This window comes from Onychostoma macrolepis, chromosome 18 (assembly GCF_012432095.1).
Source record: "Onychostoma macrolepis isolate SWU-2019 chromosome 18, ASM1243209v1, whole genome shotgun sequence".
In the NCBI taxonomy this organism is placed as follows: domain Eukaryota; kingdom Metazoa; phylum Chordata; class Actinopteri; order Cypriniformes; family Cyprinidae; genus Onychostoma; species Onychostoma macrolepis.
This window is the reverse complement of record NC_081172.1, coordinates 15542418-15565818: the sequence shown is the minus strand read 5'-3', so window position 1 is coordinate 15565818 and position 23401 is coordinate 15542418. Positions and strand designations below refer to the sequence as shown.

At 33.5% G+C, this 23401-nt stretch overlaps 3 protein-coding genes across 3 annotated transcripts in view; 2 read left to right on the top strand and 1 right to left on the bottom strand.

Annotated features, from left to right (window-relative positions):
- The window catches only part of pik3c2a (phosphatidylinositol-4-phosphate 3-kinase, catalytic subunit type 2 alpha), a 38258-nt gene extending 36260 nt beyond the window's left edge, over positions 1-1998 (bottom strand). Inside the window, exon 1 of the mRNA XM_058751100.1 lies at positions 1886-1998. The gene's annotated coding sequence lies outside the window, so the exon portion shown is untranslated. The remainder of the gene's footprint in view (positions 1-1885) is intronic.
- Positions 1999-3964: 1966 nt separating this feature from the next.
- Positions 3965-6372, top strand: rcn2 (reticulocalbin 2). Its single transcript, XM_058752158.1, is given in 7 exon segments — positions 3965-4079; positions 4475-4614; positions 4690-4792; positions 4998-5401; positions 5476-5569; positions 5974-6116; positions 6228-6372. Coding segments are annotated over 7 exon segments (1074 nt in total). The 5' UTR covers positions 3965-4033; the 3' UTR covers position 6372.
- A 1247-nt stretch (positions 6373-7619) lies between these two features.
- On the top strand, positions 7620-17435 carry pstpip1a (proline-serine-threonine phosphatase interacting protein 1a). The gene is made up of 15 exons (XM_058752157.1): positions 7620-7752; positions 8708-8808; positions 8924-8998; positions 9132-9166; positions 9317-9423; positions 9887-9949; positions 11410-11514; positions 12636-12681; positions 12892-12971; positions 13418-13516; positions 14948-15044; positions 15217-15304; positions 15597-15679; positions 16378-16490; positions 16772-17435. The coding sequence occupies exons 1-15, from the start codon at positions 7630-7632 to the stop codon at positions 16901-16903; spliced, it is 1347 nt and encodes a 448-aa protein (XP_058608140.1). The 5' UTR covers positions 7620-7629; the 3' UTR covers positions 16904-17435.
- The last annotated feature ends 5966 nt before the right edge of the window (positions 17436-23401 follow it).

The following is a 23401-nucleotide window of genomic DNA, read 5'->3' as shown; positions in this document are numbered from 1 at the left end:
GATGCTTAAATATTTAATATGCTATATTATGAAATCATGAAGATTACATTTTATAGAGTTAAACCTTCTATAAAAACAGTATTTTGTTGACTTACAACCCAAATTTTCTGGTTCAAAATATACTATGTAAAATGATTATAACAGGGCAAATGGTTAAAACATGTGGAGCGCAACATAGTTACTGTTTCTCCTTATCTTTTTTATGTCAGAAGTATAAAAGCAGGTGGCATATTCTGTGCTCTCGAAGTTATCAAATCTTTGCAGCTCAAACCTCCTGGGAACGGTTCTCACCCCTCAGGGTGAATGCCTGACTGCACTGTTTTAACAACGACAAACATCACTTATTTATGCATTCGAAAGCCCACGAATGGAAAGCCTTTCAAAGGTGATGTCAAATCATAAAGGAAGTCAGCAAAAATGTTTTTGTACTTTACAATGAAATGCTTTATCAAGCTTCAGTGGAGCTGTTCAAAGTACAGAAGTCACGCTCAAGACAGAAATCAATAACTAGATAATGCATATGGCATATAAATGACAGCGTGTCAGTTTGAGAACATCAGTTCACTTTTAAGCCTCAGAAATAGACTGAACACAAAGCATGAGTCTGAAATACAGAGTTTACTTCGAGATGCTTTTCCAAGCACTTGCAAAACATGTCAAGGGAAGACAAATAGTTCCCAAGATGGTGAGAATGTCCAGAAGGGTAAATGGATGACAGACAAAACAATACAGCATTTGTAATGTATGAAAGCTGTCATTACACGTTTACAGTAAACACAATATAGTGAGATCACATGACAGAAAACAACTGCAGAACCGACAAAAAATAAGTTACATATACATATCCAGCTAGCATACCCAAGGCACATGATTCATGCATATAAATACAATGACGCAACACTGCAGGAACAGCACGATTACATGCCACCATTTCAGTTGAACTTTTAAAGAAGCTATATGTGCTGAATCCACAAAATTACACAAGCCTGTTTCAGTTATCCTTGGCAAAAGGCAAAAAAACAAGACAAAACCTGCTTCTCCAGTCAGTTACCACAATAACATTAACTCCAAGTGGCATACAAAAGAGCTTTTCTTCCTATTAGAAACATTCAGACACTATAATTATTACACATTATTTGGAAATGAGAAAAAAACTGTGGAACTGCAGTCCAATAAATAATGCATATTTCCTAGCATAAAAACTTATCAGCAATAAGATTGTAACTTTAAAAACAGATGAGAGGATAACAGAATTAATTTAAAATCCTATTGGATAAAGATGTGTTCTAGGCTTTATCCTTTTAGTGAAGGTGCAGCAGAGACTTGAGCTTCATTACTGACCTTCATTAACATGTTCTGAACTCAACAGGAATTTATTGTGTATTATGTATAATATTGTCCAATTTAAGTCATCAAAATAGAAATGCAACCCCGGCTTACCTGTTTGAAAGACATTTCAAAAATCAAACCAAAAGTTTATAAAGGATGCAAAGTATGCAACAAAATAGATAATCAAAGAAGCCACGTTACCACAACACCAGACTGCCAATAAATACAAATTAATATTTCTAATCAAATATTGCTGTCATCACAATAAATATTCTGCCACAACGCTGTAAAACATCTCATAAACCTACGCATTAACACTACAACACAAGATCCCTCGTAGAAAGTTGTTTCCAAAACTTTTACGCAACGTTTGTGCAAATGTTTCGGCATTTCGGCGCACTTCACGCGCCAACAAAAGTGAAAACACAAGCAGAAGAAAAACAAACAGCGCAAATACTCAGACAACAAACTATACTTCCGGTAGACAGACGAATAGAGCTGGCGGGTAAACTTAAATGAATTGTAAGAGTTCGTGTGAATAAAAGACGATTCCCACCTTCAGACTCTCCGATCTTTGACGCTGGACATTTTCCTCCAGCTGGAAAATTTGCTCATGTAGTCGTAGACACAAACGTCAGTTCCTGCTGGAGAGCAGAGTGTAAAGATTACAGAGAAACAGCGACATCTGGAGGCCAGAAAACACAGCACGCTACTTCTGGTTGTCGGAGTCTAACCATCAAAACTAAAAAAGCGCATCAATGCCACCTACTGTTAAATTATCAGAGCTGGGCAGATTATTTACAAATAGTCCGTTAATTGATTCCAAATTGTAGTTAGGCCTAGGAACGTAATCCATTACGTTTCACATTTTAGGTACGCCTAATATAATCAGACTACTTTTGGATTACTTTTAGATTACTTTTGGCCAAACTCGTTCATCACATTGATTTAAATAGGATACTCATGCACCATTCTGATATAAAAATACAAAGAGTAAGAAAATACATTCCATATGTTATTTTAAAATAAAACCAATTAAAATAAACAGTTTGAACATGCAAATGTGATACTTAATTATTCAAATATTTATTTTAAAAACTCTGGAGCACTGCTAAATATATTAGGTTAAAGAGGTTAAAGAGTTGGGAATGCATTACATGATGTAAATAAGAAATAATGTAAATTTGTGCATTTAATGTGTTTGGAAGAAAAACATTAATGTGTTCATAGTTGATACAATGCTGAAACGCTTCTTGTAAATCCAGTGGTCAAATACTGCGTCTTACGACTGGTCTTTGTGTGAATGTCCACAAAACCGGAAGACTTTCTGAGTGTAGTATTTCAGAAAGGAACATTTAAAAGAGGAATTATGGAGAAACAGTTATTATTAATATAATTTATTGCTATTGTGTGAATAATATGTAAACATGTAATCAATAAAAAAATTAATGTAGTCTGTTTACAAGTATTTTAGAATGTAATTTAATCTAATTACAAGTAGCCTACTTGCTTTTTGTAATCTGATTACGTAATCCAGACTACTTGTAATCAGTTACCCAGCTCTAGTTATTATAGTATGATATATATAGTATAATATTTATTATTCCTGACAACCTGGGATGTCTATCCTGCTTCTGTATCACAACAGTCAGTGTTGCCATTTTATGCATTTCCACCTTTATTGATAATGGATCTAATATTTTATATGCTATGTGATTTATTATATCAACTTCAATCCTTTCTTTGCCAAAATGTTTTCCTTTGAAAAACCTGACAATTTCTTGACAGTTTGACACAATGATACACTTAAATGACAACGGTAAAGCATTGTTGTAATGTGGGAAACACAACTGTTGTTGTTTTAATGGGAAACACACTTTCTAAAGTATTTTATTAGTTTTGCATTAGCCTACACAGTAAACACAAAACAAAACAACAAAATACATAATAATAACAAAAATAATAATAACTGGGAAACACAATTTTAATGGGAAAGTTTCACATGGTCTGACTCCAAATCAAATTTTAAAATGATTTCAAACTTGTTTCACACATAATTTACTCAATTGTTTTAGGTACGGTAAGTGGTTGCAATCAATTTATTTTAGCTACATTTAAATAAACAAATTTAGTTGACTAACTTTCAACATATTTTTTTAATTAAATGTAACGTTAGCTAAAATAAATAGTTTGTGACCACTTAACTTAATTTTTTTTTTCAGTGCAATTGTAAAGGCAAAAAGACTATTAGAGCCAGTAACATTGGGAGCAAGAATGATTTTGTTGCATAAAGTTGTACCCTATTTGCTCTTGTATATTACAGACATAGCCTACTGTGTCTGTATTACATTGTTTTCTATTTCTGTTGTTCTCATGGCATTTTTAAAACAATATTTTTAAAAAATGCTTCTTTTTTTAATTTATTTTTTTAAATATTGCTTCATCTGTCCTTCCTAATACTGCTTCCTTATTTTTCTCCACTCCCACATGAATCAGAATCGCTCAAATTGTACCTCTTCATTTTTTTTTTTTGATCTAATATAAAAATGTAAATTTTGCATTTGATATTTAAACTTTGATTTCATTTTTTTTCTCGAGAAAGACACGAGACTCTGCACGTCCTCCAGCCCTGCAGGTGGCAGTAAGACATTAGTTGTACACACAGGAAACCGATGAGTGAGAGCACAGATGACTGGAGCGCACCATGGCAACAAGTTCAGCTGAAAACTTTAGCTATCAGCCTTTTAAATGTAAGTGTTTTGCTTCTTAAACACGTACGGTGAATTCTTCTTATGGTTTCCTTAAATAAAACGACGAAAGAGTGTTAGTTTTTACATTAATTTGCATGTCTCGGCGTTTTGTAGTTGGTTTTTAAAGTAAAAATACTTCGCGGTTAGCGACTGGAAAACTAAAATGCGTCCCACAATATCAGATAATCATCTTACCACAAAGTGAGATACTGTGTGTAATGCGTAGTTTTATTTAAATTCATTTTCTGGCTATAATTTGAACCAATTTTGTTTTTACTCTTTCTTTCCTTACTATCAAGATGCTTTGACATGGAAATGTGTAGCCCATCCCATCACAAGAGGGCACTCAAGATCAACGATGGGGTCTAATTTGTTTGTATTTGTGTGTTTGTCAGGTTTAAATATTAGATACACAACTCTCCTGTTGCTGGTGGCTTGTTGTGCATCAGGAGCAATTGGAAAAGAAATTGTCCAAGAGGATCATTTAGGCAAACATAACCATGAACATAATGCAAATATGTTTCTTGGCTCAGAGGTATCAACACTATGGTTCCTAATAACCGTTATTAATCCAGTTTCATTCTACCAACTAACTATCACTGTTTTTCAGGACAAAGATGAAATACAGAAACTCAGCCCATCTGAGCAGCGAAAGCGACTGGTGGAGATAGTGAAGAGGATTGACACCAACTCTGATAAATACCTGACTCCAGGTCAGTTCTGGTTTGAGTGACTCTAATGTCTTGTCTCTAATGCCCACCTAGAATTTAAAGATTTTAAACTGTGTGATGTATGCCTGCAATGCAAAGCTGAATTTTCATCAGCCATTACTCCAGCATTCATTGTCAGATGATCCTTCAGAAATCATTCTAATATTTTGATTTGTTGCTCAAGAAATATTTTCTGTTGCTTCTTTAGAGGAAATCACATTATGGATACAGAGGGTGTACAGGACATATGCGTTGGATGATGCTGAGGAACGCTTCCCTGAGTTTGACTCCAACAGTGATGGTGTGGTATCTTGGGATGAATACAATATGGTCTTGCATGGTCATACTGTGGAAGTTGATGTAGATGCTGTTCTTGAAGACCCCGAGGAGGAGTCTCTCAGATTTGTATGTTGCATGATTTATTAACATTTCATATTGTGGAACAGCAAAGAAAGGTCTTGTGTGATTGAAAAAAAAAAAAAATGTATTCACTCACAGCTCCATGCAAAGGAAAAAAGACGTTTTGACTTTGCCGATATGGATGGCTCAGCTGGCCTGAACTTAACTGAGTTCCTTGCATTTACTCATCCGTCTGAAGTGGACCACATGGCTGTAAGTATAAAATGAAGCTGCAATAAATTAGGGGTGAAACATTCGTGTTAACTGTGTGGTTGCATTTACCTCAGGATTTTGCCATTGAAGATGTGCTTTCTGAATATGACTTGGATAAAGATGGATTCATCAGCTTGAGTGAATTCATTGGAGATCTCAGAGCAAATGGTATGACTACGTTGGGATAAATAACAATATACATTGTCATTACACTAGTGATTATAAAAAAGTCCAGTAACCAATAAATGGCTGAAATTAAATTTCAGCACTATATTGTCTGAATAGTGAAGAAAACAGTTGAATTTAGGCGTAACATTTTAATGTACAGTAAGAAAAGTGAATCTTCATTTTTAGATTTGCTAAACATTACATTTGGCAATTTTATTAAATTATTAGCATTATTTTACCTTTTTTTTTTTTACAGATGTATTGTGCATTCTTACATCAATCCCATGCTTTACCATTAGGTTATTTTGCTATACAGATTTACGTGAGATGTTAACATCTAGATATTTTCAGGAGTGTGGTAAATTATTATCAGAAACATGTAAGTTTGTTTGTCTGTGTTTAAGAGCAGGAAGAGCCCTCGCAGTGGGAGGTTGAGGAAACGGTGCGCTTTAAAGATCTCTATGACCAGGATAAGGATGGAAAACTCAACAAGGATGAACAGCTCCGCTGGGTCGCTCCCAACAGCTATGGCTCAGCACGAGAAGAAGTCAGTCAATGCGCCATTCTTCCACTGATGTATTGTTTACATCTTTAACAAGATGTTCTAAATTTCTTTTTTAATTTATATATATATATTTTTTTTTTGAACATTGAACAGGCCATTCATCTGATCAAGGAAATGGACCAAGATGGTGATGGAAGACTCTCGGAAGTGGAGATTTTAAAAAACCAAGACACTTTCATGAACAGTGAAGTGACTGATTACGGAAGACAGCTTCATGTGCCACATGATGAACTGTAACAGTTGAAACCTTTTATAAATAGTTCTTATGGTGCCACAAAGAAAGACTACTTGAGTTTTTACAAATTCATTTCTATTAGACAACGTAACTGGTACACTACTATTACACAGCCCTGTGTCTTGATTTGCAAAAATGATAATGATGCTGAGTTCAAAAATATCATCATAACTTTCCACCATGTACAGTTTTTTTTTTTTCCCCCACAAAATAACATTAGTGTTAATGCACATATCAACAAAAGATTTGCTTTTAATGATAAAAGAGTATTCAAAATTAATGATTTAACTTACAGTCTGCAAAAAAAAGTAAAAATATGTTTGCAAGTTTATAAATAAGCTTTTTTTTTTTTCATAAAAATCTGTAATTTTATGTCACTTCTTTTGCTTTAGTAAAGCACCCAGAAATGTAGCAGAAAACATCAGGGTCATGTTTGCATTTTCTTCTTTCACAAGCCACAATTTTAACCTTGAAATCAGGATTAGGCATAAAACAACGTTTGCAGAATCATTCATACAAGTGAAAATCGGCTGAGAATTGAACAAAAAGTCATAATCTAGCTCAGAGGATGATAGGAATCATGTATTCATGTCAGTTTATCTTGTGATTAAAGGATAATACAAGACTTCTTCACCTTACAAATGGTTGTCAAAAGCAGAAATGCAATGAAAAGCACATTTTATTAGAAAGTGTGACATGCTAGAGCAAAACAAGCACTATTTTTGAAATCAGCATCCCAAAATTAGTAAGAAACACGTAGGATTGGATTTCATTCAGCTAATATGATGCAGGGTGGTGTTGTCTAGTGAAATAGATTTGAACTGTTGTAATATTTCCTTTTGTTTGAACTTTTGTTTTCTTCTGGCCCTCTCTATATAAAATCCGTAGCTATCACACACAGTTGCTGTGCTGTCGCTCGGAGTCAAAAGATATTCAAATCAACAAGTCTGTGTCTTGATTTAACTGCTACCACTTCGCTATTTCTGCAGGTATAAAGAAACAACTCAACTGAACTCTGCTTAGATTTCGATGGCTTTGCTTGCTCAGAATCTCTTCGACACCTAAAGACTGACTCTTTATATTTTCCGAAAGCCCACTGTTTGAGGTGTTCCATCCTATCTAGTATTCAAATGGCTGCTGAATGCATGCGTATTATCTGTCGGCCACGCTCTCTGTGGTCAATGACATATAGGAGAGAGCTTCCTTATCTGAGTCAAACCTGAGCACCACGGGCATACTGTGAACAGTGGTTTCCTGCGTATGGTATTGTCTGTTCTTTCTTTCATTTTTCTTAATTCCGATTTTGTTTCCTTCTGTGTGCTTGCCACATTCCTAAAAACAGCCGTTGAAATGACACCGTTACAATTCAAAGATTCTTTTTGGGTAAGTACATGAGTTGCGCTATTTTGACAGATTCAATTGAACGTTGTTGTCTGTTAGGGCTGACATGCCTCTGGTTAACAATACTGCATATGGTGTGTGACAGCATAGATTATTAATGTGTCTTTAACTTCCAATAATTCACCAGCACCACAATACCCTTGGACCACTTATCAAACCTCAGTATTTTTTGCACTGCCATTCTCGTTCATTTGTATCAGAAATGACTTTTTCTTGAGGGCATTTCAAACTAAGATTTTGATGTAAGATTTTTAGGAACAGGATTTTTGCCATAGCCTTTTTAACAAAAAAATACTGCTCTACATTTAAAGGTTGAGTGTTTATATTTAGACATCCTTATATTGTGTCATGGAGATGATCTATGGGCTTCCTGTTGAGCGTTTGACTGTGTGCCTGCTCTACCTTCTTTTTAGCTTTGATCTTGTATTGTCAGAGCATCTATCTACAAAGCAGCTTCTGGGTTGATTTGCCTGTCAAACCATGCTAGTGCTGTTCAGGTTGAGGGTGCATGTAAAATATATTCTATAGTTATGTAAAAATAGTACTATTGTTTTCTTTCTGTTGCAAATGTAAGATTGTTAAGATAAACGACAGAGCATTCCATGTTGATATTATTAATATTCCATTAATATGTGTTAGTATTCCATGTCAATAAGCAGAGTAAATGATTAAACTGTTTAACCACCTCAGACAGTCTGGTACCACATATTAATTTTGCATAGATACCAACTTTTTCAAATAAGGCTTAATTTTGACGAATACAGTGCTGCAGAAAGAAACTTCCCATGGATTCAGGATTAAAACTGAGATGCACAGTAGAAATACTACAGAGAGATATATCGAAATGGAATCTCTTTTTTTTTCTTTTTCAACCTAATCATGTGATGATAAACAATCATGTTACTGGAGAAATATAATCTAATCCTCATGGTTCCAGGGCCCAGAATTCACCAGTAACACCGGATATGAGACTCTTATCCAGAGGCTATGTGATGGGCGACGAGCTTGCAAAGATATGGAGGAGCTCTTAAGAATGAGGTAACAACTGAAAATTGCATATTTATATGTATTTCTACAAGACGCACTGTTTAGCATTGGTTAAATAGTATTGAGCTATATTGGATAAGATAACAATGCAGTTTTCTACTCATAGAGCGATGGCAGAGGAACGGTACGGCAAGGAATTGATTACTATTGCACGCAAGACAGGAGGGCAAAGTGAAATTGGGTAAGAAAATATTATTTAATATATTTAGTAAATTGCAAATTGGCTTCTGGATTTAAAATTTTGCATACAAATAAAGGTTTATGTGCATGAATCTATCAATTTTATCTTTGTTTTTATTGCTTTGGTATTGTAGCACTTTGAAGACATCATTTGACCAGCTAAAAGCCCGTAAGTAACACTTCAAATATATATTAGCCAAGTGATACATGGAATAAGAAATATGTTTTAAAAAAGTAAGGAATAAACCGTATCAGCTACATCCGCTAACTAAACCCATACCTTCAAGATCACTGATGAATATACTGTTTTCTCACCTAGAAATGGAGAGCATTGGAAATTTGCACATTCAGCTCTCTGGGATGTTACGAGAAGAGGTGAAACGAATGGAGCAGTTCAGAGAACGACAAAAGGAGCAGCGAAAAAAGGTCAAATGCCATGTGATGCTTTAATTAATCTGCATTTGCAGAACCGCAAACCACTTGCTCGCAGTTTATTCTATGTTTGAGATCGGGCAAACAAAAACGGAGTACTGTATTTGTGTTCAAACCAAGATGCTTCTTTATACACTCTTAGAAAAAAGCTGGGGCAGCACAAAAGCTAAAACGCATATCTTTGTAGCTTTTTTACCCCTAAATGGTATATTAGTGTATATATTAGTACTTTAAACATACATTTAAAGTACCTTTTAGCTTTTGTACCGCCCCATTGACACCAGTGTACCATTGCTTTATTAAAAATGCTTTTGTTGGTTTTGATTGCTTCTATTGTCCTCATTTGTAAGTCGCTTTGGATAAAAACGTCTGCTAAATGTAAATGTAAAAAAGGTGCAACCTACCAAGCACAAGACTTGAAAAATTACTTACTTTTATTTATATTTACTTTTTACAGTTTGAAGGGGTCATGGAAAAGGTTCAGAAGACCAAAGTGTCACTATATAAGAAAACCATGGAGGTAAGTCTAATTTACGTTAACATATTAGTCAATTCAGTTTTGTAGGCTACTCAGTTCATCCTGAATTTGCCTAATAGAGGCTGAAAGCAGAATATCAGGAAGAGGAAGGGTGAAAAGAGAGTGATTTAAATCGTCATTGCTTATGCTAACCTCTGTGCAGCTAAGTGTGCAGGGCAGAGAGGGGGATGGGTCTTTAAAATGTTGTAACTGTCATCTCAGGAAGTCTCACTTCTCTTCTAGAAGTATATTTCCTTCTCGCCCGCACACTTTTGTTGGCTCCCACTGACACAAGCCTCTGTTTTCTCAATGTTAGGTTTTCTTTCTTCCTCATATATTCACAATTTCCTGACAACAGATGTCTGATGTTTTGTCAAGAAAACACGTGTTTCTGTTTTTCTTGGTACATCGAAAAACAAATTCAGAAAGCAAAGGCACACATTAGGACTCCTGAGGCGAGCTGACAATAAAGGATGAAGTTAGTATTATCTTATAGCATTCTGTTTCGATAAACAAAAGAGTGAAATGGAATCTGATCCATTCAGATCAGGAACTGTAAAGGTATTTGTGTGATTTGAGGTAAGATGAGGCTTATGATTACTGAATGACAGGAAGTTAGACCAAACCTCAGAGGGTATGCTTCATGATCTACCATCATTGTTTATTTGGATTGTCCCTATAGTGAAATTTATTTTAGAAAAAATAATGTAAATGAAATAAAAACTATAGTGAAGTTCATTTTTTATATTGAGTTTTAAACATAGACTTAGGGTAGAGAGCGAATTAAATTTTTCACAAACAAAAATGAGACGTCATTTGGACACATCTATGTTTTTTAGAGTTTGTTTTTCAATAGCAATGTTGAGAAAACATTTTTTTAAATTAAACCCCAGCAAAATGTATGTATAAATAAATTTGTATGTTTAATTCTGTCGTCTTCTTCTGTCTTTTCTCTCCTGTCTGCTGTAATCTTCTAGTTAGCAGAACTGGAAAATTGATGTCATATCTGATCACATAAAAATAATTAAAAAAATGAAGAACTGTAGAAGGAGACCAGCTAGATGAATAACATATACTGTAGTAAAGTTTTGTTTTCCATCAGCATGCTGTATGTCTTGTTCTTCTGTTGCTTTGTAATGGATGGATGTATATTTACATTTAAATTAATGTATTAATTCATTTATTAATGCATTGATTGTGTGTGTTTGAGTGAGCGAAACCAGTTGGGTCAAAAAGTAACAATTTCCAGGTAGATTATAAAAGTGTGATCTTACTTTTTCTGTGACTTTTCATGAGATAAGAGAGTGTGCAGACTGAGGTTAGAATCAAGTTCAAAGATAAGGGGGCGTTTCCTGCATATTCATTTAAATTAGATTAAATACATTTAGTTATTTATGGTTAATTTGGCCTTCATTCAAGTCTAGGTGAGCAGTAATAACCCTGTATCTTCCTGCTTTTCCCAGTCTAAAAGGACGTATGAACAGAGGTGTAAAGAGGCTGATGAAGCTGAACTGGCTGCTGAGAAGCTCAACAGTACATCCACTGTCACCCCCAAACAATCTGAAAAGGTAAATTATGGGTTATTATGGGCAGAATTTGCGTGGTTGTCAAATATTGCAACATATACTAGCATTCAAAGTCAGTTTGGGGTCAGTAAGTTGATTGATTGATTGATTGATTGATTGGCTGGCAGAAATAAATACTTTTATTCAGCAAGGATGCATTAAATTGATCAAATGTGACCATAAAGACATAATGTAACAAAAAAATGCTGTTTTGCTCTTCTGAACTTTCTATAATCAAAGAATACTGAAAAACAGTATCACAGTTTCCACAAAAATAATAAGCAGCACAACTGTTTTTAAACTTTATAATAACAAGAAATGTCGATCAGCGAATCAGCATATAAGAATCATTTCTGCTGAAAATTTAGCTTTGCCATCACAGGAATAAACTGTAAATATAAAAAAGGAAAACAGTTACTTAAAATTGAAATACAATTTTACAATATTACTGTTTTTACTATATTTTTGATCAAATAAATGCAGCCTTGGTGAGCGTAAGAGACATCTTTCAAAAATATTTTAAAAATCATACTGACCCGAAACTTTTGAACAGTAGTATGATTCTACTTAATTTATGAATTGTTTTACATTTGAAATAAATTTTTCATTTTTTTTATTTTTTATTATTAAACTGGGGTCATTCTGTGTCAACTCAACCAGACGTGCCTGGCTAAAACTTTTGATTGTAATTTTGAAGAAATACATAAATAAAGAACAAAAGCCAAAATATTAAATGTCATGGATGAATATTTACTGAGTAATCCACTGATTTGTAGAGGGTGGTCAAAATTAAAATTTTCACCTGAGATTCAGAGCCAAATTATGGGGAGTAGAAATAACGTTAAGTTAACCATATAGGGCCTTAAAAATTAAGATATCAAAAGAAAAGTTTGATAACAACCAGAATCTAAAAGGATATTAGGATATCTCTAATATTTCTTTTGCAGGCATGCAGACTTTGGAAATTTTTTTTTTTTTTAAGTCACCTTTGGCATATAAAGCAACAAAGATAGCTAAAGATAACTGATTTTACTAATAAGAGACCTACCAATATCTGTGTAAAAATAAAATGATGATACCATCTAAATGAAATTAAATCTATTTTGTGTTCTCTGCCATAACAGACACAAAACAAAGCAAAGCAGTGCAGGGACGCTGCAACAGATGCAGGTGAGAATAAAATTATGCTTTGTTTTCACACATAGCAGCATCTGGTTGCAATGCAAAAATTAGCAATCAGTACATCCGAACCAAAAAAAAAACAAAAAAAAAAAAAAACAGTTATGCAAGTAATGTTTAACATGCACAATTCAAATAGTTCCAAAAATGATTTTAAATGCTGCAGATGCTACAAGGCTGATGCTTGTTCCCGATTCACAGAGAAACAGTACATGTCAAACATAGAGCAGCTGGATAAGACTCGTCAGGAATGGGAGACCACGCACGAGTGCACGTGTGAGGTATAAAAAACACACTCTATCTGTTTGCTGGCCTTCGGAAATAGCTCTCTCTGCTGAAGCTGTGAACCACATAGAAACACACTAAAAATAAACTTCCCTTTTTCTCTATGTTTTACCCATATGTACCACAAACCACTAACACTGAACTCAACTGCGAAAGATACTTTTTTTTGGCTTATTTAACAAGTACATCCATAACATCAATTCTGATCTTCCTATTTGTTACTAAGAGTTTGACAAAGGCTTGGCTAAATCACCATTTAATGTATTCAATACCTTGTATGGTGAGTTAGTTTAGCCTGTGTCATCCTACTGATTTCCTTCTGCATCTGCCCACTGCATAAGCATTAATAATAATAAGTTGACTAATTCATGGGCCTTCACATTATGAGCGTGTAGATGTATTTATAGCAATATGTTGAGCTGAACTCTGTGAATTTCTCCAGGTTTTCCAGCAGCAGGAAGATGATCGCATTAACATTTTGAGAAATGCTATTTGGGTCCATTGTAACCACTTCTCCATGCAATGTGTCAAAGATGATGAGGTTAGTAATATTTAATGAAGCTTTTCATAGAGCACATTGATGATAGTTACAGCAGATTACATAAAGATTACATACAGTGGAAAATGTGTGACCCTGGAACACAAAACCACTCTTTAAGCAGCTGAGGTATATTTGTAGCAATAGCCCAAAATACATTGTATGCATCAAAATTATACATTTTTCTTCATCATTCAAAATCATTAGGATATTAAGTAAAGATCATGTTCCATGAAGATATTTAGTAAATTTCTTACCGTAAATATATTAAAACTTCATTTTTGATTAGTAATATGCATTGGTAAGAACTTAATTTGGACAACTTTAAAGGCAATTTTCTCAGTATTTAGATTTTTTTGCATCCTCAGATTCCAGATTTTTAAATATTGTCCGATCCTAACAAACCATACATCAATGGAAAGCTTATTTATTCAGCTTTCATATGATGTATAAATCTCAATTTAGAAAAATTGACACTTATGACTGGTTTTGTGGTCCAGGGTCACATATGTAGAACCATTGTTTTTCATGCAGTGGTCAATTTTTAGATTTTTTTCTTCTTTCAGAATAGTGGGAAAAAAACATCCAAAATTCATATTTAAGTGTCTATTTTGTTACCTGTAATCTATCAGCATCTTTAGATTTCAATCTATAAAAATATATTTATAAACTTTCCATATATATATATTAGTATACGATAACTCAGATTTTTATATACTAAAATCAGGGTTATCTTAACTAAAACTAAAAGCATTAATACCATTAGAAAACATTTCGATTATTCAAAATAAAATAAACGTCAACTTAAAATAAAATCTAAAATCCTTTTACGTCAACTAGCTGCTGAGGCAACATTTCTTATTTTAATTTAGTTGGGACGTAATGGACTAAAAGTAAACCTAAAATAAAAATTTCTAAAAACTATATAGGCCTAGAGATGTATGTGTATGTGTATATATAACAATCAACAAAGTGACTAAAAATGAAAACAGAATATATCAAATAAAAACTCAAAATACAAATAAACTATAATATTTAACTATGATAATATCAGGTAATATCTTTATGCAAATTAGTGTACATTATAATAATGCATCATTTGTGTATTTAAACAGCATTTTTAGAAAAGTTGTAATACAAATTAATTGTTTTAATGTACTGCGATTACATTAAGTAATCGCAAGTAAGATGATATCTGATATTTTTCTCCTAATGACATAAAATAATTGGGATGTATTATTCTTTATATTAATTATATGAATGTAAGCATGAAACTTTGATGTTCTGTGGAAAACTATTGTGTTTTACACAAATGCAATTACATTTTGGTATTAAATGATCAAAATGCAAAATAGAAGCATTTTCACTTCTGGTCTCTTAACTATGAAATAAAGCACTGGCCATATTGTCAAATGACTGATCATTTTTATGCAGTGTTATGAGGAGGTGAGGAAAGTGCTAGAAATGTGTGACATCACGGAAGACATCAACAGTTTCATCAAGACGAAAAGCACTGGCACCACTTGTGCTGGTCAGTGGATTTCTATATTGTTTCCATTGTGTTTTTATATTCAACTTTATTTGTCAATAATCACAAATCAGCATCATGACTAGTTCAATAACCATATCATGTGATGATGATATTGTTTGAGAAAAGTGCTGTTGTGTCTTTGCTCAATTCAGTTGTACGTCTGTGTCTGTAGCGCCTATTGTGTTTGAAAACTATTATGAAAGAGAACCAACAACGGACAGCAATGGCATCGCACGCTTTGGAGGAGGCGTGATGAAGAGGTGTGTTTTCCACTGCTGGGTCTGTATGTTCATGTATATTTGCCATGCTGATAAGACAGAAAACAATGGAAAATGTAAGCGATACTGCTGTTTAGCAGTAGCTGTTTTAACATGCTTTCTATCAGAAATACTGCTTCATTAGTCTTAAAGGTGTTAGCAGATATATCACACGAATAGATATGCAGGCCGAGCTGTGATCTTGAACTTGTGAATTTGTGACTTCATATTAAATGTCTAAAATGTATTTTAATGTGCTGGTTTTCTGCAATGTTTTTTGTTTTCTTTTTGAAAGGTTTTCAAATCTCTTGCAAGGCAACTGTGCTGTTGGCTCTAGGACTAATAATGAATGTGTTCAACCATCAGCACCTCCATCAGGTACCTATTACAATAACATAATGACAAAATAACATAATTTTCATAATGATCTCTTTCTTTCTTTCTTTATATTTATTTTTTACTTCTTCTGTTTTTGCCAACACTAGAGGGCACTTCAGACCACTGTTTAGCTTCATTAAATGGTATTTGGGTAGTTTTTTTTTTTTTTTACTTTTTATTTTCCAAATATTTTCCCTAGTGTAACCACTTAAAAAAAAAAAAAACGTATTTGAGTGCTAGTGTTATTTTAGCATTATTTATATACTATTATAGTATTTATTAATATTATGAATTAGCAATTATGAATTTTTGCTTTAGTAATATTTACAATAAGCTCCCTTTAGATAAATTAACAAAGAGCAATTCATTTGATACCGTATTTATTAATCTTAATAAAAATACTGTTTATTGTTAGTTTATGTCAGTTCAGGTCCAGTATTAACAGATACAACTTTTGTTTTTAAATAATGAATTAGTAAACATCAAAAATATTAAGATTAATAAATGCTTGAGAATTATTTTTTGTAAAGTGTTACCAAATATTTCTATCTAGCTTTATTTTTATTTCAGTTTTAGTCATTTTTGTACATAAACCTATTTTATTTCAATTAATTGCCTGGGCAGCTTTTCTCATTTTTATTTACACTTTTTAAAGTTTAGTTTATATATAATATCATTGATCCATTTTTTTTTTCCAGCTGACATCTCAGATGGAGTGTATGCCTCCATTCCTGGATTTCCACAAGCAACTTCAGACACTGTTGGCTCTCAAAGCAGCACATACCAGGCTCAGTATGATTATGTGGCTCAGGTACAATAGTCTGATTAAATGAAAAAGATGGAAATGATTATAATGACTTTACAGGAGAATACTAAGAATATGCATTCACTATAGATAACCTTAAAGATGCACATACAGAATATTTTCAAGGCCAAATTTAGTCATCCCTTTAGAAAATTTGCCACTGAAGTGTGAGTCAGCATTAACATTTCAGTGTTTATTCAAAAATGTCAATTTGTTTTTTACCTAAGTGCAGAAAACTGTTGCGGAAATGTTTAATGCAGTCTGATGAGAGACTGTTGTGTGTGCAGGGCGCTGATGAGCTCTCCATCTCTGTGGGGGAAGTGCTGCTCGTGGTGGAACAGGGAGGAGACGGCTGGTGGACGGTGGAGAGGGACGGCCAGACTGGGCTGGTGCCAGGCTCATACTTGGCCAAGATATGAATCAAGAGTCTTGCGCACACTGGAAAGGCTCTCCATGTCCTTAAACGCCCTCTAATAGCAGAGTTATTAAGGCACTCCCAATAAATGTGTCTCAGAGGAGGATTTCTGTTTGCTAAATGCATTTAAGCAGTAGCACATCCATACTGAAAATCTGTATGGAACATAGCAACAGGTTAATATGTACATTAAAAACTGATAATTATACGTGACTATCATTATAGATATTTATATTTATTATAAAAAGTATTTATTGTGAATGAAAAACAATGTATAACACAATGAGTAGCCACTACGGACTTGCCATGATTTAGTTCATGCGAAGACGATGACAATGCACAGATTTTGGTGTACATATAGATATTTAAACAGAATTCAAAATTTCAGCTCTGTTTACTTTTTGGAAAGTTAATCAATGAGACAAAAGTGAGGTCATCTACAATTTTAAATACTGTATCCATATTAGAGCTCTAGGTTCAGCATTTTGCATTTATCACTTGGACTGCATAAAATAAAAGCTGTGTAATGATCATTGCATCATGTTGCCGTTGACTGATTGTAAGGGTGTATTCACACCTGTCTTGTTTGGGTCGACTGAATCGAACTCAAGTTGGTTTTCCCCCTTGGTGCGGATCTTTTGGGCAGGTGTGAATACAGCAATCGCACCCGAGTGGTGGTCTCGGTCCGGTTCCAAACGAACTCTGGTGCGGTTGAATGGATGAACCAATGAATGGATGACCTTAGCACATGTGTGGTTTTGTTTGCTTTTTTCACTTGCAAAAAGGGCAGTGTGAAAGCGAACCGCACCAGTTATTGTATTTGGTCTGGACCAAAGCAAGTGAACTAGCGGACTTCATTGGTGTGAATACACCCTAAGTTGGGTAATGTTTGAACACTGTGGCTGTAATACTTTTTGACTCAGGCAGTTGGATGAGAGAAACTAACCTTGGACAAACATTTTAAAGTTTAAACAGAACGACCGGCTTTGTCTTGTCCTCATGTATCAAGTCTTCAAAAGGTCAAGGGAACAATCCACAACTTTTTCAAACATTTCTTAGTCACGTTGTTCAACTTATCATATTTGATGTATCATAAATGTTTAGAAATCACTTTTGATTACGGTCTGCATCATATTAAGAAATTAGGAAGCTTAAAATACACCAATAGTTTGGAGTCTATACAATTTTTATATTTTTTGATGGAAGTATTTTTTTGCTCACCAAGGTTGCATTTATTTGATCAAAGTTACAGTAAAAAAAAAAATACAGTAATATTGTGAAATATTATTACAATTTAAAATAAGTATTCTAGTCATCATGAAATAAAACTACTAGAGTAATTTTCTATTCTAAAACATTTTAAAATGTATTTTATGTATTTCAGAGTTTACATCTTGCAATTGTTTTTTTGTTTTTTTCAAAACATCAAATAAATGTAATTGTGAATTTTATTTTTATTTTACATTTTTATTTTTTGCAATTAAGATTCACAGTTTATAGTGAGATATAAACTCAGAATTGTTTTTGTCATCATTTACATTGACCCTCATGTCGTTCTAAACCTGTACAAGTTTATTTTTTATGTTGAACAAAAAAAAAAAAAAAGTTATTTTGAAGAATTCTGAAGGGAAAGATATACTATAGAAGTCAATGGGGACCATCAACGGTTTGATTACCAGCATTCTTCAAAATATCTTCTTTTGTGTTCAACATAAGAAAAAAGGTTTGGAACGAAAAGAGAGTGAATAAATGATGACAATTTTCATTTTTGGATGAGCTATCCTTTAATATGCAATTGCGAGTTGGTAATACAGTAATCATAGTACTTTCTTTACAAGGATTTTTTTCAGTACGTAAATCGGTCAGTAAACCAACACCCTGCTAATTCTTTATCAGGTATCTTGTTAAAAAGTTTCACATTGCTCTTTTGCACAGATCGTGTTTCAGCACTGTCAGGTCCTGCTCAGTTATAGTAAGTATAACGATAGAGGGGAAACCCACATGACAGGTTTATTAATTGTATTTCAACTTTCTACTATTAATAACCTATGGAAGCCCGTTTCCGCCACTGAATAAAAAAATAAAAAAGGTTATTGCGACTTTTTATCTCAGAATTCTGACTTCTTTTCTCAGAATTGTGAGATATAAACTCGCAATTCTGACTTTTTTTCTCAGAATTCTGAGATATAAACTCGCAATTCTGAGATATAAACTCGCAATTCTGAGATATAAACTCGCAATTCTGAGATATAAACTCGCAATTCTGACTTCTTTTCTCAGAATTCTGACTTCTTTTCTCAGAATTGTGATATATAAACTCGCAATTCTGAGATATAAACTCGCAATTCTGAGATATAAACTCGCAATTCTGACTTTTTTTCTCAGAATTCTGAGATATAAACTCGCAATTCTGACTTTTTTTCTCAGAATTCTGACTTCTTTTCTCAGAATTGTGATATATAAACTCGCAATTCTGAGATATAAACTCGCAATTCTGAGATATAAAGTCGCAATTCTGAGATATAAAGTCGCAATTCTGAGATATAAACTCGCAATTCTGAGATATAAACTCGCAATTCTGACTTTTTTTCTCAGAATTCTGAGATATAAACTCGCAATTCTGAGATATAAACTCGCAATTCTGACTTTTTTTCTCAGAATTCTGAGATATAAACTCGCAATTCTGAGATATAAACTCGCAATTCTGACTTTTTTCTCAGAATTCTGAGATATAAACTCGCATAATTCTGAGATATAAACTTCGCAATTCTGACTTTTTTCTCAGAATTCTGAGATATAAACTCGCAATTCTGAGATATAAACTCATAATTCTGACTTTTTTCTCAGAATTCTGAGATATAAACTCGCAATTCTGAGATATAAACTCGCAATTCTGACTTCTTTTCTCAGAATTCTGAGATATAAACTAATTCTGAGATATAAACTCGCAATTCTGACTTTTTCTCAGAATTCTGAGATATAAACTCGCAATTCTGAGATATAAACTCGCAATTCTGACTTTTTTTCTCAGAATTCTGAGATATAAACTCGCAATTCTGAGATATAAACTCGCAATTCTGAGATATAAACTCGCAATTCTGACTTTTTTTCTCAGAATTCTGAGATATAAAGTCGCAATTCTGAGATATAAACTCGCAATTCTGACTTCTTTTCTCAGAATTGTGAGATATAAACTCGCAATTCTGAGATATAAACTCGCAATTCTGACTTTTTTCTCAGAATTCTGAGATATAAACTCATAATTCTGAGATATAAACTCGCAATTCTGAGATATAAACTCGCATTCTGACTTTTTTCTCAGAATTCTGAGATATAAACTTCATAATTCTGAGATATAAACTCGCAATTCTGACTTTTTTTCTCAGAATTCTGAGATATAAAGTCGCAATTCTGAGATATAAACTCGCAATTCTGAGATATAAACTCGCAATTCTGACTTCTTTTCTCAGAATTCTGAGATATAAACTCGCAATTCTGAGATATAAACCGCATTCTGAGATATAAACTTCAATTCTGAGATATAAACTACGCAATTCTGAGATATAAACTCGCAATTCTGAGATATAAACTCGCAATTCTGACTTTTTTTCTCAGAATTCTGAGATATAAACTCGCAATTCTGAGATATAAACTCGCAATTCTGAGATATAAACTCGCACTTGACTTTTTTCTCAGAATTCTGAGATATAAACTTCATAATTCTGAGATATAAACTACGCAATTCTGAGATATAAACTACGCAATTCTGAGATATAAACTCGCAATTGCGACTTTTATCTCGCAATTCTGACTTTTTTCTCGCAATTGCGAGTTTATATCTCACAACTCTGACTTTCTCTCACAATAGGAAACTCCGTGTAAGGCTTTGCAGTGCTTTGTTCAATTTGCACTATCAAAATGAACTAGATAAATGCTGCGTCCGAATATGATTGTTGAACAAACATACAAATGACTAATTATTCTCCATTTCCGTGTTCTGCGCTCGCGGTTGGACAGTACCATTACCGCCGGGCAGGGTGCGGGAGGGGACGGCGCACAGCTTTCAGACACAATATTCTTCATTTCTTTATATTTCTGAGTTTGAGGCAGCTTCTATCGCGTTATTTTAACAACAGCTGTCAAGTAAAGAGCGTATTATTGTAACATGAGGTGAATGAATGCGGAGGTGGATTTCCTTCACTCTCGCATAAACGCGCTTTCATCTCTATGATCTTGCTCTAGCATTATCTTATCTCCTGTATTTAATGTTGTAAGATATCGACCAAGCAAGACATCCCGATGAAAATTGTAAATAAATTAAGGATTCTTTATTAGTTATTATTTTAAGTATTTTTTAATTATTTAGTCAATTATATGAAGATGCAAAAGCATCTAAGTGCTATCTGAATTTTCTTCTAAAATGAGCATTTTCTCAGGCTCCTATGTTTATGTTCAGTTATTTCACTTTAATGAAAATGAAAAGAAGCTGTACCTGAGAAAAATGCTCTCATTTTAGAAGAAAATTTCAGATAGCACTTAGAGGCTTTTGCATCTGAACCCTTCATATATAATTGACTAAATAAAAATAATAAAAAAAAAAAAATTAAAAAAAAAAAATTAAAATAATAACTAATAGGCTACTAACTAATAAATAATGAATCCTTAATTTATTTACAATTTTCATCGGAGATGCCTTGCTTGGTCGATATCTTACAACATTAAATACAGGAGATAAGATAATTCTAGAGCAAGAACATAGAGATGAAAGCGCGTTTTATGCGAGAGTGAAGGAAATCCACCTGCGTGCATTCATATACTCACACTCATGTTACAATAATACGCTCTTTACTTTACAGCTGTTGTTAAAATAACGCGATAGAAGCTGCCTCAAACTCAGAAATATAAAGAAATGAAGAATATTGTGTCTGAAAGCTGTGCGCTGCCCTCCCGCACCCTGCCCGGCGGTAATGGTACTGTCCAACCGCGAGCGCAGAACACGGAAATGGAGAATAATTAGTCATTTGTATGTTTGTTCAACAATCATATTCGGACGCAGCATTTATCTAGTTCATTTTGATAGTGCAAATTGAACAAAGCACTGCAAAGCCTTACACGGAGTTTCCTATTGTGAGAGAAAGTCAGAGTTGTGAGATATAAACCGCAATTGCGAGAAAAAGTCAGAATTGCGAGATAAAAAGTCGCAATTGCGTGTTTATATCTCAGAATTGCGTAGTTTATATCTCAGAATTGCGAAGTTTATATCTCAGAATTGCGTAGTTTATATCTCAGAATTGCGAAGTTTATATCTCAGAATTCTGAGAAAAAGTCGCAATTGCGTGTTTATATCTCAGAATTGCGACTTTATATCTCAGAATTCTGAGAAAAAAAGTCAGAATTGCGAGTTTATATCTCAGAATTGCGACTTTATATCTCAGAATTCTGAGAAAAAAAGTCAGAATTCTGAGATAAAAAGTCGCAATAACCTTTTTTATTTTTTTATTCAGTGGCGGAAACGGGCTTCCATAATAACCTGCCATTAGAGCTTGCGGGTGTTGTGCTGTTATTAATGGATCCAAGAACACAGCGGTCTAACTTCCCCCTCTAGATAATGTGTGATGGTATGTTACTTAGCATGACCAACACAGCAAGCAGATGGGACGCATCCCCCTCCCTGGGAAAGGACTGAACTTTGACCCTGTTCTATGCTATCAAGTGTTTAGGCCGCCTGACTAAAGAAAGACCCCAGACAAGGCATCTTTGAGTGCCTAGTGCACTATGGAATTGCTCATTCAGTCATGAATGATATAGTTGTGCTCCAAGATGTTACATTACAGAGTTCCAGACAAAAAAAAAAAAAAAACTGGTTTCTTAAATGCAAAAACAGATGACTTTTGTTCAGATGCACTTCTTTCTTTAGTTTTTAACAACAGTTCCGTGTTTCCAGTAGGTGGCCATTTTAGTGTATAAAGTCTAAGGTGATTTTTTTCAAAAGGTTTTTTTTTAAAGAAATTATTACTTTTATTTTGCACGGATGCATTTAACTAATTGAAAGTGCCAGTAAAGACTTTTTTTTTTTTTTTTTAAATAAATGCTGTTTTATTAACTTTTTGTTCATCTTTCTATTCAAAAAATTCAATCTTGGTTTCCACAAAACAGTTTTCAACATTGATAAATAATGTCTTGGACTGGACTAATGACTGCTAAATGGTTTATCTTTATCAACACAGTAATAAATTATAAATAAAACATTAAAATAGGAAAGTTACTTTAAATTGCATTTAAAAATATTAGTTTTTTTATTTTATTTTTTATACATATTACAGTTTTTTAAATACATGCAGCTTTATTTTAAAACCTTTTTCTTTATAAAAAAAAAAACAACAACAAAAAAAAACTTTATCTTACCAAATCATAAAATACCTGCATAATATAATTTTTAATTCTGCAGCTATGGCATACAAACCGAAAACTTATTTACATCAAAGAAATGAAACAACAGGTG